At 33.4% G+C, this 18,745-nt stretch overlaps 4 protein-coding genes across 4 annotated transcripts; 3 read left to right on the top strand and 1 right to left on the bottom strand.

Annotated features, from left to right (window-relative positions):
- The first annotated feature begins 713 nt into the window (after positions 1-713).
- Positions 714-2,304, top strand: LOC133812906 (F-box protein SKIP23-like). Its single transcript, XM_062246742.1, has one exon. It carries the CDS (start codon positions 784-786, stop codon positions 1,924-1,926), a length of 1,143 nt encoding a protein of 380 aa, XP_062102726.1. The 5' UTR covers positions 714-783; the 3' UTR covers positions 1,927-2,304.
- Positions 2,305-6,570: 4,266 nt separating this feature from the next.
- Positions 6,571-7,728, top strand: LOC133782067 (F-box protein SKIP23-like). The gene has a single exon (XM_062221233.1). The coding sequence runs from the start codon at positions 6,571-6,573 to the stop codon at positions 7,726-7,728; it is 1,158 nt and encodes a 385-aa protein (XP_062077217.1).
- Positions 7,729-10,555: 2,827 nt separating this feature from the next.
- LOC133812904 (F-box protein SKIP23-like) lies at positions 10,556-12,060 on the top strand. The gene has a single exon (XM_062246740.1). It carries the CDS (start codon positions 10,631-10,633, stop codon positions 11,795-11,797), a length of 1,167 nt encoding a protein of 388 aa, XP_062102724.1. The 5' UTR covers positions 10,556-10,630; the 3' UTR covers positions 11,798-12,060.
- Positions 12,061-12,323: 263 nt separating this feature from the next.
- LOC133812905 (UPF0548 protein At2g17695) lies at positions 12,324-13,633 on the bottom strand. The gene is made up of 4 exons (XM_062246741.1): positions 13,469-13,633; positions 13,209-13,385; positions 12,913-13,114; positions 12,324-12,725 (listed from the first exon to the last, which is right to left on the bottom strand). The coding sequence occupies exons 1-4, from the start codon at positions 13,525-13,527 to the stop codon at positions 12,531-12,533; spliced, it is 633 nt and encodes a 210-aa protein (XP_062102725.1). The 5' UTR covers positions 13,528-13,633; the 3' UTR covers positions 12,324-12,530.
- Positions 13,634-18,745: the final 5,112 nt, after the last annotated feature.

Here is an 18,745-nt window from a genome sequence, read left to right as displayed (position 1 = left end):
AAACCCTAAAAAGAATAAGTTATGATTTGCACTCGACAACCCCAAAAGACAAGAAACCCTAAAAAGAATAAGTTATGATTTGCACTCGACAACCCCAAAAGACAAGAAGGGATTTTCCTAATAAACACTATGATGGTACTTTTCTTATATAGATACATATGTACTTGATTTGATTTAATTATTTCTTATATACATATGTACTTTGATTTGGTTTAATTAGCACTTTTAACACATGTTCTTTGGGATCATTGCCATATTTGCACTACAATATTTTTGTAAATCCCCTTGAATTATTATTTTTTTAGTTCTTGGATCTTTGATTTTAATTAGCACTTTTAACACATGTGACATTAAAAATTATGTTTTTCGAACTGTGTTCCAATATGGAAGACAGACTTCAAGTTCGAATTTTTATTTATCCTCTAAAATTTTGAAAAAATAATAATAAATGAATTTTAAAAAATTATCATTTTCAGGAAAGAAAAGAAAAGAGAGATGGGATAGCTTGGAAACCAAGCAACAGAGCTTAAATCATGTGAAGGAGACTTTAAGAACGACAAAAGATTTTGTAGCTACCAAACCAATCAAAACCAATCAAATTTTGACAACGTTATATTGTATAGAAATTATTGAAAGAAGTCAAAATCAAACGCGTCAGAACAAGATAAGAGTAAAAATCTGTGTGTCTAATTTGACTATGTCAAACCGCTCTGTTTCGGCTTCGGTTACGGTTAACGTTAAAAGAGTTGTCTTTTAGAGAAAAAAGAGGTTAACATACTAATTATGAGCATAGCACAGTGGTCTGATCTTCCCAACGAGCTCTTGGAGATCATCATCGATAATCTCCACACCAAAACAGACCATACCCGATTCCGCTCAGTCTGCGAGTCATGGAGATCTTCAGCTCTTCCTCACCAAAACAGCGTCGTTTTACCACCCAAAGTTCCTTACTTGGGTCCACCCCATCTCCGAGAAAGCTCTCTGCTACTCACCGAGTCCACAGTCTACCATCTCTCTCCGCCGGAGATCGGTTCCATGGCTTCGACCTCGAACTCCAGTCTATGGGGTTGGATTGTCAAGATCAAAGAAAGTCAACAACTGGGTCAACAACCCCAACCCCATCTCATAAACCCTCTCTCTCCACTCCGAGTTCACCCCCTGCCTGACTCGTTCCCCAAGGTACTAAACTCGTTACAGTTCCGAGTCTCTGAGGTGACCAAGTCTTACGCTCTCCAATTCTCGAACCTCAACTACAAAGTGGCTTTGAACCCGAACCACGATTTCCCATCTCTCATGACCGTCGCAACTGGGGTTTTATGGCACTTGAAACTAGGCCAAGATAGGTGGACTGCCATTGATGACACGGTCTCTCAACTCTGCTACGAAGATGTCACTCTCTACCGGGGAAAGTTCTGCGCTGTTGATGAGTTTGGGAGAGCTGTGGTGGTTGATTCTGCTGCTTTGAAGATCACGGAGATTGCTTCTGCGATTCCAGGTGGTGCTGGTGACAAGAAGAATTTGGTTGACTTTAATGGGGAGCTGCTTTTAGTGGATAGATATCTGACCAAGGAACATAATTATATGTATGATATTAATGGAGGAAGAAGTACTAGTAGTGTTAAGGTTGAAGAATTCAGGCTTTACTTTCTCAAACTGGACCAGAAAAAATGGATTGAGGTTGAAACCTTAGGTGACCAAATATTGTTCTTGGGTGAAGATTGCTCGTACACTATATCTGCTAAGAGTTTTGGTGGGTGTAGAGGAAACTGCATAATCTATAGTGATCCACATTTCAAAGTGTACAACTTGGATGACCGGAGAATAGTACCAGTGACTCAACACCCGGAATACACTAACATCTTCAACCCGCCTAAGTCTCCTCCACGGCCGCGCCCCCATGGAACACGGCGGCGGTTCTTCTGGTAATGAAGCAGTACAACTATGAATTGTCAAGCTGTATGGTGAGCTTGACTCTTTTGTTGCTTCGTTGGTTTATTCTGATCAATTAATGTATATATATATACTCTTGAGAATTCTGTGCCTTTTGTTGTTTTGAATTTGATTGTTACGTTTTCATTAGTGTTCCCAGGTTTCTAATTGATTGGATACTAGGAATCCTAATTATGATGAATGTAAAATAAGGAATCCCTTGTCCCCAAAAAGTTCTAATCTTATATCCTACTGTCAAAGAAGCAGAGTCATCATAAGTAAGAATTTATGCTGTTAATAAGTTGTATCAATCTTCCAAATGGTTATCTTTGGATTAATCCAATGGGTTGGAGCATTTGCTTCTTACTTTGTTTAGATTTGCTGTGTTTTCATTCACACAAAGTTAAAAAAAAAATTTAAAAATATATTATTTTTTATGCTATAAACTTGTAAATTTAAGTAGTCAATATCCCTAATTAAAAAATTTCATGCATTTTTATGACGTCCAAAAAATAAAATTAGGTATTTAAGTGCAACAGAAACATGCACTAACGTATTTATGCCACCAATATTCCTATAAAGTTATAAAGAGTCTGGTGCCATGCTCAAGAGTTTGTTGTTTCTGCTAAAAGAAATTAGGTTTATACTACCTCATCGGTGACAATTGCTCTCTTTAAAGCCTATTCTATTATTGAACCTTCTTACATTTCACATAATTCTAGCTAAGCATTTAAATTGAGATTAATTACACATCTTGAAGTACAATAACTTGTAGTCGAAGCGATTTTTTTTTTGGCCAGTTGAGATCTTCCCAAAGGAAGGTAATTATTTGGTATCCTGTGTTTTTGCAAAATATCATCTTGATACCCTGTGTTTACATATAATGTTCATTTATTACCCTAGATTTTAAAATTGTACATATTTTGTATCTTGTATTTTAAAATTGTACATATTTGGTACCCTAAACTTAAATTTAATTAATAAAATTTTACCAATCTAGTCAAATTATTCTCAATTATACAAGTTACAAACTATATATAACTGTTGACAATTTGGTCATATTGACAAAATTTTATCAATTAGGATACCAAATATCCATGTTTTCAAAATACGGGGTACCATATGAGCATTGTTGAAAACAGATAGTATCAGAACGATACATTGCAAAAACAAAGGGTACCAATTGAGTAAATTTCTTTTTTCTTTTAAGGTTTTCATTCTTTTTTCTTCTTCCTCCATTGATGAGCTATTGAGGACCATGTGTTTTGTCTCATTACCTGTTTGGACCCTGTGTTTTGACAAATTACTTTTTGGACCCTATGTGTAACGACTCAAATTTACTAATAAGGCTTAAGGGCCTTGATTAGTGTGTCGGGAGGGCATAATTAGATTATATGTGATTTAATGATTAAACGCATGTTATATGATTATTTGAATATCTGTGATGCATGACTATGTGTATTAGTATGCATGTAGGCCCTGACTAGGTTAGAAAGACATAATCGTAATTTTGGCCCGCTGATGGCATAATTGTATATATTTGTGATAAATTGATGAGACCACATTATTATGTGGATATATTTGTAATCTGTGACTCGAGACGATCCTAGTGAGCGGTTCAGCGAAAAAGTCATGGCGGGGATTTATACCCGGCTCAGGACGAGCCTGGGAGTATTTTTGGGAATTTAGAGAATATATTGGAGCCTATTTTGATATTGGGGAATATAATTGATGATTAGTTAGGGGTTGGGAAGTAAGCGGTAAATATTAGAGACACTCGAGGAATTAGCGGGAATTATGAATAAATGACCAGAATGCCCTTGGGTGGATTAAGGGCTTAAATTTTAATGAGAGGGTATTGTGGTCATTTGGCTTGTAAGGGATAAGAGTTAAGTGCTGATTTGGCTTTATGACTTAGTGGGAAGTCTAGAATTTGAAGGAAAGAAAGGAAAGAAAAGAAAGAAGAAGAAAAAAAGAATGAAGGAAAACAAGGGTCCTTTCTTCTCCCATTCGGTTTAGGTTTCTTCCTCATTTCCTCAAGGAGTTTTGAGCTGAAATTTAGGGAGAGTCTGGGCAGGAGCTTGAGGCTAGGGACCTTGGTCTGGCTTGAGGAATAAGCAAGGAGTTAGCAAGAGAAGTCCATCCATTTGAGGTAAGGTCTAAGGTTGTTTTTCAGTTTCTAGTTCTTAGTATTGATATGGATTTTGAGCTGAGCTTTGATGGGGAATTCTAGAGAGTTGAGGCTGAAGCTTTGAGGAAGTGAATGCTAAGCTAGTGTGGAGGATAACCTAATTTGAGCTCATCCATCAGAGGTAAGAAACTCTAGTTTCAAGTTTGGTGAATTCTGTGGTTTTGCTGAGATTTTGAGCTTTAGGTTCAGCTATGGTGGATTTTGAGTTTTGGGGTGCATGTGATTGAATTTCTTGTGGTTGGGACTTATGGGATGAGTTGAGGATGTTGGGAGGCTTGTTTTGAAGTTTGGTTAAGGTTTGGTTGAGTTTTGGTAAGATTTGGCTCGGGAAAGTTCGAAGGGGAAAATCTGTGCTGGGCTGTGCTGTGACTGGGCGCTACAGCGCTAGGTCCCAAAGTTCCTGAGCCTTTTGGCTCTGTTTGTAGCGCTATAGCGCTCTCCTTAGGGCGTTGAAGCGCTACCCTGAGAAATGGGTTTTTGGGTTATTTTCAAGGGTTTTTTGCCTGGAGGTTCGGGGTTTGATTCCACCACCCCATTTGGTGGAATTAGGGCTTCCCGAGGGCTCGGGATTGGTCCCGAGGCTAGGATTTTGGATTTGAGGTTTGGTGATGATTCTGATCTATGGCTGTGACTAGGTGTACGCTAGGGCTCAGGCGTGATCGTGCTTGAGGATCAAATTGAACAAAGCTAGCGAATCTAAAGATAAGAAAACTGCACCCGGTTATGTATTTGTGATGGGACTAAGAGCTCCCTATATCTGTATGATGTCATAGATGGTATTATGCCATGGGACATGTGATAAATGGCCTAAGGGTGCCGTAAATAATACTTGCGCATAGGGTGTGGCTCGGCCACTGGTAGCTGAGGACAGCTTAATATTCACTAAGTCCGGTTTAAGTAGGCCGGAGTCAGTGGGATAAATAGAGAGTGCGGACTAAGGGCGTTAACCCTAGTTATCATATGTGAATCGATTACTGATGTGAAATGATATACTTAGTATGCTGAATACTTGATTAACATGAATGCTTAGACTATTGAGTACATGCTTATGCGGTATGAGTTATCTGATTGTCTGTTGATTGATTATGCTCTGTTATTGTGTTTTCTTGCTGGGCCTTGGCTCACGGGTGCTACGTGGTGCAGGTAAAGACAAAAGCAAGTTGGACCAACCCTGAGATGGAGAGTTGCGGGGCTGAATGTACATAGTCAGCTGATCGGGATGAGAAAAGCCTATTTATCTGTTTTGCCTTAGAGTGGCCAGCGACTATATTTAAATCCTGAATCTTTTGTAAACGGTCTTTAACTTTACTACTTTTGGGATCCCATGTAAAAAGAATATTTGTTTATAAGAAATGAAACTTTTGAGACCAAAATATTTTAACCCTAGTTCCTTTGTAGTTTTAGTGACACATTTTGAGTTAAATGACTTGATTAGCAAGCCTTGCACCTTTATAAACACACAGTATAACGGTCTTGACTATCCAGAGCGTTACATTATATTTTGTAAAATGGTTAAAATAGAACCCTAAACTCAATTTTGATGAAGAAAAAATTGAATATAACAATACATTTTTTAAGCAGAATGATTTTATTTTTGTTCTGAATTGTTAATTTGGTAAATTACTTGTAATTTTAGTTGAGAAATCATTGACCAAAATCGAGTTTAGGGTTCTATTTTAACCATTTTACAAAACATAAGGTCTAAAAAATAATTTGTCAAAACACAGAGTCCAAATAGGTAATGAAACAAAACATAGGATCCAAAAGAGTATAAATCCTATAATTGGGCTATGGAATTGTGTAATACTTCTACTCATCCATTGCTTAATTGCCCACATTACAAACTAATCAAAGAATCAATTATAAGATTTGCTAAACCTAGTGAGAACATACTTCTTCCTAACTATGATTGCAAAAGATAGAAGAAAAATAAACCATTCACTAGCCAACAAGTCGGGAAATAAAGACAAACCGGCCGTGAGCATTAAATAATATTTATATATAAAATAGTATTTTTGTAAAATTATGGAGTCTTTAACATTTTTAAAAAATTTGGTCTTTTTATCTTTGTCCCTTTCAAATCAAAAAAAGAAAATTTGAAGTTTGAATCTTTCCCTTTCAAAATTAAAAATAAATAAATTTCAAATTTTGTAATTCAAACATTTCAAAGACTAATTGATAATACTAACTCATTCACGTAAGTTAGAGATTCACCGTTATTGCCAAAAGAAAAGAAAGATTGGTTTCCTTCGAAACAAAGCAACACGGTTTAAATGCGGAAACTTTATGAACAAGAAGAGATTTTAATTCTAGAAATAATCCAAACCAATCAATCCGTACAGAGAATAGATTATTAAAAGAAGAAACAAAATCTAACTCGTGATTGTAAAAGACAAACTTTTGAAAGAGAATATTTTTGGAAGAAACAGATCAATATCTATATGCCAAAAATGAGCATATCACAGTGGTCTGATCTTCCCAATGAACTACTGGAAATAATCATCGATCATCTCCACACCAAGATAGACCTTACCCGATTCAGCTCAGTCTGCGAGTCATGGCGATCCTCAGCTCTTCCTTACCGAAACAGAGTCGTTTTACCAGCCAAAGTTTCTTACTTGGGTCCATCCCATCTCCAAGAAAGTTCTCTGCTACTCACCGAGTCCACAGTCTACCATCTCTCTCCACTGGAGAGCTGTGCCATGGCTTCCACCTCGAACTCCAGTCCATCGGGTTGGATAGTCAAGATCAAAGAAAATCAAGAACTGGGTCAGCAACTTCATCTCATAAACCCTCTCTCCCCACTCCGAGTTCACCCCCTGCCTGACTCGTTCCCCAAGGTACTAAACTCGTTACAGTTCCGAGTCTTTGAGCTGACCAAGTCTTACACTCTACAATACTCTAACCTCAACCACTGTAACTACAAAGTGGCTTTGAACCCAAACCAAGATTGCCCGTCTCTCATGGTTGTCGCAGCTGGGGTTTTATGGCACTTGAAACTAGGCCAAGATAGGTGGACTGCCATAGATGACATGGAGTCTCAACTCTCCTACGAAGATGTCATTGTCTACCGAGGAAAGTTCTGTGCTGTTGATGAGTTTGGGAGAGCTGTGGTTGTTGATTCTGATCTGAAGATCACAGAGATTGCTTCTGTGATTTCAGGTGGGGCTGGTGACAAGAAGAATTTGCTGGTGTTTAATGGGGAGCTGCTTTTGGTGGATAGATATCTAAGCAAGAAACATAATTATATGTATTATAATATAGGAAGAAGAACTAGTAGTGTTAAGGTGGAAAAATTCAGACTTTACAAGCTGAATCTGGACCAAGAAAGATGGGTTGAGATAGAAAGCTTAGGTGACCAAATATTGTTCTTGGGTGAAGATTGCTCATACATTACATCTGCCAAGAATTTTAGTGGATGTAGAGGAAACTGCATAATCTATTGTGATCCTGAGTTCAAAGTGTACAACTTGGATTACCGGAGCTTTGCACCAGTGAATCAACGGCCGGAATACATAAACATCTTCAACCCATTTACGCCTCCTCCACCGCCGCACTATGGACCACGCCACAGCAACGGTTCTTCAGGCAAACGCTTGTGTATATAGCAACGAAGCAATATTATGGGTTGGGTTAGGGTTGGGTTAGGCGTAGTTTTGTTCTTTTGATGCTTCATTGGTTCATCTTTCTATCCTTCTTTTTTTCTCCTAATGTTTGATTAGAATCAATGCACATACTCTATAAATTCTGTCTTATGCTGTTTTGAATTTGATTGCAAGTTCTAATATTGTATCATACTCTTAAGATGATTATAAGAAGAGTCGTCAATAATACTAATTAGTCTAATTAGTAGTCTTGGAGAATATATGCAATGACATGCTGTGAGTGAGTTTTATTAATCTTCCAAATGGGTTATCTTTGGGTTAATCCAATGTGTTGGAGGATTTCTTTCTTTGTTTGTTTAGATTTGCTTGTCAGTCACTCAATATGGTTAACAGAACCTCAAATTGATATTCACTCATCTATTCAGGGCTATAAGTTCTGTATGATCATTTTGATCATCATTTGCATGGCTTTGGGTGCTGAGCCCCGTAGTGACTTGTTTGTCGGTCACTCAATATGGTTTACCAGAACCTCTAATATTAAATCACTCATCTGATTAGGATTGGCTTGATAGCCATCCAATCAAGAGGGCAGGATTTCTTATCCTCGATTCCCCAGCATTGTTTGAATTTATTTGCATGCTTGAATAAAGCAATATTTGCTAGGCATGCCAGATATGATTGTTCATGAGCATATTGGGTTTTCTTGCTAGGCTTCGGCTCATGGGTGCTATGTGGTGCAGGTAAAGGCAAAAGAAAGTTGGACCATCCTTGAGTTTGAGAGCTTAGGTGACGATGTGTACATATGCAGCTGCTCGACCACCACGGCCGAGGTTTGAAGGAGAAGAACTAGGGTTAAACCCTGTTTTGCCGCTTAGATCGGCTGGTTGTAAATATTTTGTTGTAATAAACCTTTAAATTATATTTTTGGGATCCCAATGTATACAGTAAACGTTCTAATGAAACGTTACATCTGAACCGAAATTTTTAACCCCTAAACCGCTAATCATACTTAGTTACACGTTTATGGCCAAATGACTCGATTAGCGAGTTTAGCACTGTTTGCAATGTGCACCGTAACGGTCCCTGGAGTTTAGGGCGTTACATGCACTTAGGTATTTATGCCACCAATATCCCTATAAAGAGTCCGGTGCCATGCTCAAGAGCTTGTTGTTTTTGCTAAAACAAATTAGGTTTATACTACCTCATCGGTGACAATTGCTCTCTTTAAAGCCTATTCTACTATTGAACCTTCTCACATTTCACATAATTCTAGATACGCATTTAAATTGAGATTAATTACACATCTTGAAGTACAATAACTTGTAGTCGAAGCGGTTAAGGTTTTTTGGCCAGTTGAGATCTTCTTTTATTTTTTTTGGGAGGTAACCATTTGGTACCTTGTGTTTTTGCAAAATATCATCTTGATACCCTGTGTTTACAAATAATGTTCATTTAGTACCCTACATTTTGAAATTGTACATATTTGGTACCTTGTATTTTAAAATTGTACATATTTGGTACTCTATATTTTAAAATTATACATATTTGGTACCCGAAACTCAAATTTAATTAATAAAATTTTACCAATCTAATCAAATTACTCTCAATTATACAAGTTACAAACTATATATAACTGTTGACAATTTGGTCATGTTTTCAAAATACGGGTTACCATATGAGCATTATTGAAAACTAATAGTATCAGAACGATACTTTACCAAAACAAAGGGTACCAATTGAGTAAATTCCCTATTATTTTTTTTAAGGTTTTTATTCTTTTTTCTTCTTCCTCTATTGCTGAGATATTGAGGAGAAAGAGACGGTCTTTCATAGATGATTTAATAATAACAACGAAAGATATATATTTATATAAGGGATTATACTTTTTTGAACTATGTGTTTTGTCCAATTACCTGTTTGGACCTTGTGTTTTGACAAATTACTTTTTGGACCATATGTTTTGTAAAATTGTTAAAATCGAACCCTAAACTCAATTTTGATAAAGAAAAAATTGAATATAACAACAAAGTTTTAAGCATAATGATTTTATTTTTGTTCTGAATTATTAGTTTAGTAAATTATTTGTGATTTTAGTTGAGAAAATATTGACCAAAATCGGGTTTAGGGTTCTATTTTAACAATTTTACAAAACATAAGGTCCAAAAAGTAATTTGTCAAAACACAGAGTCCAAACAAGTAATGAGACAAAACACAAGGTCCAAAAATATATAAACTCTTTATATAATTGGGCCATAGAATTGTGTAAAACTTCTACTCATCCATTGCTTAATTGCCCACATTACAAACTAATCAAAGAATCAATTATAAGATTTGCTAAACCTAGTGAGAACATACTTCTTCATAACTAGTGATTGCAAAAGATAGAAGAAAAATAAACCATTCACTAGCCAAACAAGTTGGGAACTAAAGACAAGCCGGCCGTGAGCATTAAATAATATTTATATATAAAATAGTATTTTTGTAAAATTATGGAGTATTTAACATTTTTTTTAAATTTGGTCTTTTTATCTTTGTCCCTTTCAAATCAAAAAAAGAAAATTTGAAGTTTGAATCTTTCCCTTTCAAAATTAAAAATAAATAAATTTCAAATTTTGTAATTCAAACATTTCAAAGACTAATTGATAATACTAACTCATTCACGTAAGTTAGAGATTCACCGTTATTGCCAAAAGAAAAGAAAGATTGGTTTCCTTCGAAACAAAGCAACACGGTTTAAATGCGGAAACTTTATGAACAAGAAGAGATTTTAATTCTAGAAATAATCCAAACCAATCAATCCGTACAGATAATAGATTATTAAAAGAAGAAACAAAATCTAACTCGTGATTGTAAAAGACAAACTTTTGAAAGAGAATATTTTTGGAAGAAACAGATCAATATCTATATGCCAAAAATGAGCATATCACAGTGGTCTGATCTTCCCAATGAACTACTGGAAATAATCATCGATCATCTCCACACCAAGATAGACCTTACCCGATTCAGCTCAGTCTGCGAGTCATGGCGATCCTCAGCTCTTCCTTACCGAAACAGAGTCGTTTTACCAGCCAAAGTTTCTTACTTGGGTCCATCCCATCTCCAAGAAAGTTCTCTGCTACTCACCGAGTCCACAGTCTACCATCTCTCTCCACTGGAGAGCTGTGCCATGGCTTCCACCTCGAACTCCAGTCCATCGGGTTGGATAGTCAAGATCAAAGAAAATCAAGAACTGGGTCAGCAACTTCATCTCATAAACCCTCTCTCCCCACTCCGAGTTCACCCCCTGCCTGACTCGTTCCCCAAGGTACTAAACTCGTTACAGTTCCGAGTCTTTGAGCTGACCAAGTCTTACACTCTACAATACTCTAACCTCAACCACTGTAACTACAAAGTGGCTTTGAACCCAAACCAAGATTGCCCGTCTCTCATGGTTGTCGCAGCTGGGGTTTTATGGCACTTGAAACTAGGCCAAGATAGGTGGACTGCCATAGATGACATGGAGTCTCAACTCTCCTACGAAGATGTCATTGTCTACCGAGGAAAGTTCTGTGCTGTTGATGAGTTTGGGAGAGCTGTGGTTGTTGATTCTGATCTGAAGATCACAGAGATTGCTTCTGTGATTTCAGGTGGGGCTGGTGACAAGAAGAATTTGCTGGTGTTTAATGGGGAGCTGCTTTTGGTGGATAGATATCTAAGCAAGAAACATAATTATATGTATTATAATATAGGAAGAAGAACTAGTAGTGTTAAGGTGGAAAAATTCAGACTTTACAAGCTGAATCTGGACCAAGAAAGATGGGTTGAGATAAAAAGCTTAGGTGACCAAATATTGTTCTTGGGTGAAGATTGCTCATACATTACATCTGCCAAGAATTTTAGTAGGTGTCGAGGAAACTGCATAATCTATTGTGATCCTGAGTTCAAAGTGTACAACTTGGATAACCGGAGTTTTGCACCAGTGAATCAACAGCCGGAATACATAAACATCTTCAACCCATTTACGCCTCCTCCACCGCCACACTATGGACCACGCCACAGCAACGGTTCTTCAGGCAAACGCTTGTGTATATAGCAATGAAGCAATATTATGGGTTGGGTTAGGCGTAGTAAAGCCAGCCCATAGTAATATGGTTAGTTTTGTTCTTTTGTTGCTTCATTGGTTCATCTTTCTATCCTTCTTTTTTTCTCCTAATGTTTGATTAGAATCAATGCACATACTCTATAAATTCTGTCTTATGCTGTTTTGAATTTGATTGCAAGTTCTAATATTGTATCATACTCTTAAGATGATTATAAGAAGAGTCGTCAATATAATACTAATTAGTCTAATTAGTAGTCTTGGAGAATATATGCAATGACATGCTGTGAGTGAGTTTTATTAATCTTCCAAATGGGTTATCTTTGGATTAATCCAATGTGTTGGAGGATTTCTTTGTTTGTTTGTTTAGATTTGATGTGTTTTCTGTCACACAAAGTCTAAAATGATTGACTAGTTCCATGTGTCATGATGTGTTCCCTATCTAAAATTAGCTATGTATGTTTCATGAAATCATTGGAGACAAGAGATTAAGTTTATGCAGAAAGAAAACAACAACAAAGAAAATGAAAGGAGATTTGTGAACCTTGTTTGGATTACACACACTTAACACATTCAATTCAAAAGCTGAATTTCCTTCATCTAAGAGGGTTAGCTCAAATGCTTGGTATGTGGTTTGCTCTCACAAAGCCTGAGATTCGAGTCCCTTTTGGACACCTACACAACAATTGTTATTATTTCCTAGTCCTCAGATATTCTATACCTTCCTTCATTCAGGGGATTGGGAAGCATTAAGATGTTTTAGAACAGCATTAGCAGATTGCTGGGCAAAATACTTTTGCCTGAGCCTAACATATGGGTACCCAACAAATGACAAAATGTCAGCAGGTTTTGAGAAAGAAAGTATTTCGTACCACACTTGGTTCTTCTCATCAAGCTCAATTGAGAAACGTTCTTCCCCAGCCTGCCACCAAAATTAGCAAGTTCACTATATATATTTTGCCAAATACCTCCTTATGAGTAATCAGTGATAATAGATTAAGTTTTTAATATCAATTGGCAATATAACTTTCAGATGATGATCATTTTGTAAGATGACACTAAAAAAGATAAAGGCAAAGTTGAGTAAAGTGAAGGACCACAAAACAGACCAGTAAGTGGCCTTGAAGGGTACCACTTCCAAAGCTAAAAGAGGAGAGAGGCTGCTGTTCCTTTCCCTTCTTCTCCTCCACATACACAACTTTAAGGGGCATCATAACCCATGGCAGAAACTCCTTTACACAAACACAAAACTTTTCTCCAACTTGGGTTCGAGTTTTGGGGTCAACAAATGCCCAATCCAATCCAAAATGCCTATCAAATTCAGACGATTCACAACATACTAAAAAATAATGTTGTTCTGCAGAGAAACCAATTTGACATTTATACAAACACGATACATACATACCTCCAAGACTGAAGAGCAGTCTTGCCCTTTTCATATGCGTCGACACCAGAACCAACCAAAACACGTTTGTGGTTAAAGAAAAAGCCATCTTTGGAGAGCCCTTTATCTTGTTCGAGGGAAGAAAGTGGACTAGCACTAGCTCCTCTGTACTTGGCTTCATAGTTAAAACTGTCTGACCTGAGCATATCAATCAGTATAAGCTAAGTTCAGTAGCAAAAAACAAACTGAAAAGTAGTAATCTTTTAGTGTTCATTACTTACTTGTCGATGCAAGATTTCCAGTCCTCTGAAGATGGCCGAGCCCAGCTGAAGAAAACCATGTTCGTCGATTTGGTTAAGAGCTCTGTAAATGATATCAATCAAGTTTTGACTTTTGAGATCGGGTGTCTCTTCCCAAAAACTGGTCATCTTATTAGTTTAATGGCATGTGTTAGTGAATAACACCATAAATCATATAGAATTGGATGAGGATATAATATCCAGCTATTTAAATTTTAATTTTAAAGATTTTAAATTGCGAAAGGAAAAATAATAAATAAAGAAATAATAAAATGTGTATTGATTTTTTGTACACAATTATAATTTCTCATAATTTATTACTAATAATATTTCTTTTAGAAACCTGAATATGAAACCATATCTTATTATAATATTACAATATTTATCTATACAATTTCAAATATATGCTATATCTTGATTCGGTTTTTAGTACACAAATAAATGAAGGGTTCGCAAAATGGCTTATTTTTTAAATTTATTTTGCATTCTAGTTTAGTTTTAATAATTTTTTGCAAAATAGTCTCTCATAATTTTAGACAGAGACTATTTTGCAAAAAATTATCAAAAGTAGGCCAAGGTGCAAAACCACTTAAAAATGAAAAATGGCATAAATAATTATACAAAATTCAAAGGAAAATAAATGAGACAAGCATTTAATTTGGTTCGGTCACCTATGTCCACATACTTATTATACTTATTGTGTTATTTATAAATTTAAAGGCTTCTTGGCAAAATAGTCTATTTTTTTAAGTCATTTTGCATTTTAGCTTAGTTTTAATAATTCTTTGCAAAATGATCTCTCATAATTTAGACAGGTAGTCGAAAATTTAGACAGGTGGTCGAAAAATTTAGACAGGTGGTCGAAAATTTTGACAGCTAGTCGAAAAATTTAGACAACTGGTCGAAAAATTTTGACAACTGGTCGAATTTTAGACAGAGGTCATTTTGCAAAAAATTATCAAACGTAGGCCAGAGTGCAAAATCACTTAAAAAAAGAGGCTATTTTCACCAATTTCCCTAAATTTAACTACGTCCATATAAATTTATCTCTTATTCTAAAATAAATTTAACACAATTAGTTTCTTCAAAAAAAAAATTATAAAATAAATATGATCTCTTATTTATAGCGAGGATTAGTATTATATTAAAAGCATGACTATGTATAGCTAAATCTCTAAAAATATGGTGTTACAGAAGACCGAGTCTATGAATCTTTTGCCAAATCACGAAATGAAGTTATAACAAGCTTATTTACACAACATATACAAATAAGAATTGAATATACGAACTAAAAGGCAAAACTACGAATGACCTATACATTTCTAAGAGCACTTAGGATGAGCTAAAATGTGTTATTCTTTATAATATAGAGAAAATATAGTTAAGTAGTATTCCATTGGATGATGTAAAGTTATATTTTTTTACCTAAATGAATAATATTTCTTTATATATATAGTGAAATACTATTCATCAACCTATTAATATTTTTTTATTTTTTTATAAACTTTTGTATGTATATATATATGAGTGTGATACTATTATGTTTAATTATTTTATTTCTTAAAATAAATAAAATATTTTTAAAAATATAATATATAAATAATGTAAAGAAGCAAATGTATGGTATAATGTAAAAATTTTGAAGTAAATTATAAAAATGTATATTTTTGTGATATATTTTATAATACACTTTCTTTATAATATTTAGCTAAAACTTATAAAAACATCTTCCATCAGCTCCTTTATACATATATTTATAATAGCTATGCACAAACTCCAATTAATCCATCTCTACATTTACATAACATTTACATATCATTTATATAATATTTTAATATTATTATTTTTCTTTATAAGCTTTCTCTCTCCATTTAGTATATATTTATTATTTATTTTTTATTTTATTTTACTTTAAGTAATAAAATATGTTTAAAGATATAATATTTAAATGATGTAGAGAAATATATAGAGAAGCTGATGTATGGTATAATGTAAAATTTAGAGGTAAAATAGAAAAAGGTGTGTTTTGATGAGGTATTTTAAAGGATGGAGTAGAGCACCCAATAGGAGTGCTCTAAAGACAAAGTCTTGACGAACAACCTTTTTTACTATGAGTAATGATATGTGCACCCAAATATTATACACAGTAATGTGTCACTGCTTTTTAAAATAATAGGTCTCAAATTTAATAAATATGATTGATTAAGCTAAACTGATACATAGTGTATAATATTTCAGTTGATATATCATTATTCTTTTACTATTCAGGTCATCAATATTTTTGTCACATTATCTTTTCCGAAAATGGGTATAACATTAACTTATTAAGAAATAAAAGTATAATTCTGCCTAGACCTAGTTAAAAACAAAAATATATATGAGCTAATATTTTATTTTATGCCCACGTCCAAAAGAAAATAACAGTATCAAAATACAATATATTTTTTTAAATAGGAACTCATTCATTAAAAAAATTACAATAGTTTATACACATTAAAATTTAATGAGAACTCATTGAGACAAATAATGCTTTTACAGATAATAATTCTACCTGGACAATGATAGATGGTTATTGATTATCATAATATTTTAATTATACAGTGAAATACTAGAATGAATATTTTTTATGATTCCTAACAAAGACTTTCTGTCCTTGGGTCTAACTATCTTTTTTTAATTAACCCTATTTGAAATACATTTTTTTTTCTTAGTTTTTATTAGGGAAATTGGTGAAAATAGCCTCTTTTTTTAAGTGATTTTGCACTCTGGCCTACGTTTAATAATTTTTTGCAAAATGGTCTCTGTCTAAAATTCGACCAGTTGTCAAAAAATTTCGACCAGTTGTCTAAATTTTTTGACAAGCTGTCAAAATTTTCGACCATCTGTCTAAATTTTTCGACCACCTGTCTAAATTTTCGACTACCAGTCTAAATTATGAGAGGTCATTTTGCAAAGAATTATTAAAACTAGGCTAGAGTGCAAAATGACTTAAAAAAATAGGTCATTTTGCCAAGAAACCCTTTTCATTATTAGCATTTTTATGAATGTGGAGCAAACTAATCATATCTTATCTCAAAAGACTTTTTTTATTCGCTCGATAAATACATATAAAAAAGATTATTAGCGGTAAAAGTCATTGATTTTTTAATATAATAATATTTAAATCTTTATTTTTTTTTAAGACTAAAGTCTATTATCTTTCGATATAATAACATTTAAGTCCTTAATTTTTTTTAAAACAAAGATCTCAAATCTTTTACAGAAAATAGCATTTTTACTATTCTTGTTAAAAATATTTATATAGTTTACATTTTTTTATGACTAGTATGTTTAGGGTATATATGAGATATATTTTTTAGAGATCCTATTTTTATAATAAAAAAAACTTTCAAGAATGGCCAAAAAAAAGTTATAAAAAAAAACGTTATTTTTTACATAAATGTTGCATTAAACTGAATCCAACAGTAAAAAATAAGGAAAAATTATGCCTTAATTTTGATGATTGGACTCACTTTAATCCAAAGGTATAAAATTTATGTAAAAAGTAATATAGAAAAGGTGTACGGCGAATAGGTTCTTTTTTAAATAAAAAAAAAATTATATTGGGAGTCATCATCAACACCATAATAACACCTAGGTATCTAAAGATAATTTATTTTTCAACAAATAAGTTTAGGTAACAAAAATGTATTTAAAATAATATTATCTAAAAGTGAAGTTTTTTATGAAAAATAACCCGTTACTAATTGATATCTTAAGCAACCAATTAGTTGTTTTTGGAAAAACAATAAAAACGAAGAAAAAAAATTGGGCATCAAGATTTGTTCTTTTTTTTTTTCATGCTTAATTGTCATATTTCAACTTTTCCTTGTTAAGGTATAATACATATATATATTTTATTTTTGGTGTTTTTTTATGACATAGTTATTTTTTTTAATATTTTACATACTACGTATACATATTATTTCCCTTAAAAAACCTCTAAAATTAAGGAAAGGTATTTCAAAATTCCAATACCAAATTGAATCCTTACATATTAAATTACGCAATAATAATATGTGTACTAAAATTATATACCAAAACATTACACCAACTAATGCGGTACTCCTTTTTAAAAGAGCGAGTCTCGTCAAAAAATGTGATTGGTTAAAAGAAACTGCTACGTCAGATAATATAATATTTTTGTATATAATTTTAGTACACCCATCATTACTCTTAAACTACTAGTCTCACATAAAACCACATCTTATATTAATGTGAAGGGAATGGAGCATGACCCCACTTGGCAAATTGACATATGTTGTATTCCTAAACTTAGCCTAGTTGGTTTCACACTATCATGAGTTCAATTTGTCATCAACCAAGTAATAAAATCATATTAATGTCTTTGGTTACTCACAACATCTCGAACATTCATTCACAACACCTTAATAAATCATTTTATGTAAATTGTAATAGTTCTTCATTCATATCACCTCTTTGATTGCCATGTATTCTCTTTTGGTTAGTACGCACACCACTATTAAGCAATAGGGAATTTACTAATTTGGTACCTTTTGTTTTTGCAAAGTATTGTTCTGGTCTTTCTGTTTTCAATAATGCTTATACGGTACCCGATATTTTAAAAACATAGATATTTGGTATTCTAATTGATCAAATATTGTTAATATAACCAAAACATCAACAGTTATATATAATATGTAGCTTGTACGATTGAGATTAATTTGATTAAATTGATAAAAATTTATTTATTAAATTTGAGTTTAGGATACCAAATATGTACAATTTTAAAATATAAGGTACTAAATATGTACGATTTCAAAATACAAGGTACTAAAATGATACTATGAAAAAACACATGTTATCAAATGATTACCTACCCTAAACAATAACAAAAATTCATTTCAACTTTGCTCCTATGCCATTGCTCAATCTCATTTTTGCAATTAGATCATTCATTCAAAACACCTATAACCTCATTTATGTAATATGTAGTAAGAGGAAATTACATTTTATATTAATTTTTTAATAAAATTTGCAAAAATATGACTTTTTTTTAAAAATATTATTCTATCACTTTTTCTAAAAAAATTCACTTTAATTTCCTATGAATTTTAATCTTAATCAAATTTCTCATATTTAATTAGTTAGCAATTGTGCTCACATACTTTATTTTTTTCTTTAATAATTTTTTCTAAATAAATTAAAATAAAGTATAATCCTCACAATTTTTTGCATAATAATACCATAAAAGTCATA

The sequence above is a fragment of the Humulus lupulus genome, chromosome 1 (genome assembly GCF_963169125.1).
Source record: "Humulus lupulus chromosome 1, drHumLupu1.1, whole genome shotgun sequence".
In the NCBI taxonomy this organism is placed as follows: Eukaryota; Viridiplantae; Streptophyta; class Magnoliopsida; order Rosales; family Cannabaceae; genus Humulus; species Humulus lupulus.
The sequence above is the reverse complement of the archived record's forward strand: the minus strand, read 5'-3'. Positions and strand labels throughout refer to the sequence as shown.

Bases quoted from the DNA above. Each gene is read 5' to 3' on its own strand.
- LOC133812906 (XM_062246742.1), top strand. From the start codon at position 784: ATGAGCATAGCACAGTGGTCTGATCTTCCCAACGAGCTCTTGGAGATC.
- LOC133782067 (XM_062221233.1), top strand. From the start codon at position 6,571: ATGAGCATATCACAGTGGTCTGATCTTCCCAATGAACTACTGGAAATA.
- LOC133812904 (XM_062246740.1), top strand. From the start codon at position 10,631: ATGCCAAAAATGAGCATATCACAGTGGTCTGATCTTCCCAATGAACTA.
- LOC133812905 (XM_062246741.1), bottom strand. From the start codon at position 13,527: ATGGTTTTCTTCAGCTGGGCTCGGCCATCTTCAGAGGACTGGAAATCT. The intron at 13,386-13,468 runs GTAAGTAATGAA...TGATATGCTCAG, and splicing joins TGGAAATCTTGCATCGACAA to GTCAGACAGTTTTAACTATG. The intron at 12,726-12,912 runs GTCTGTTTTGTG...TTTTGGTGGCAG, and splicing joins CCCTTCAAGGCCACTTACTG to GCTGGGGAAGAACGTTTCTC.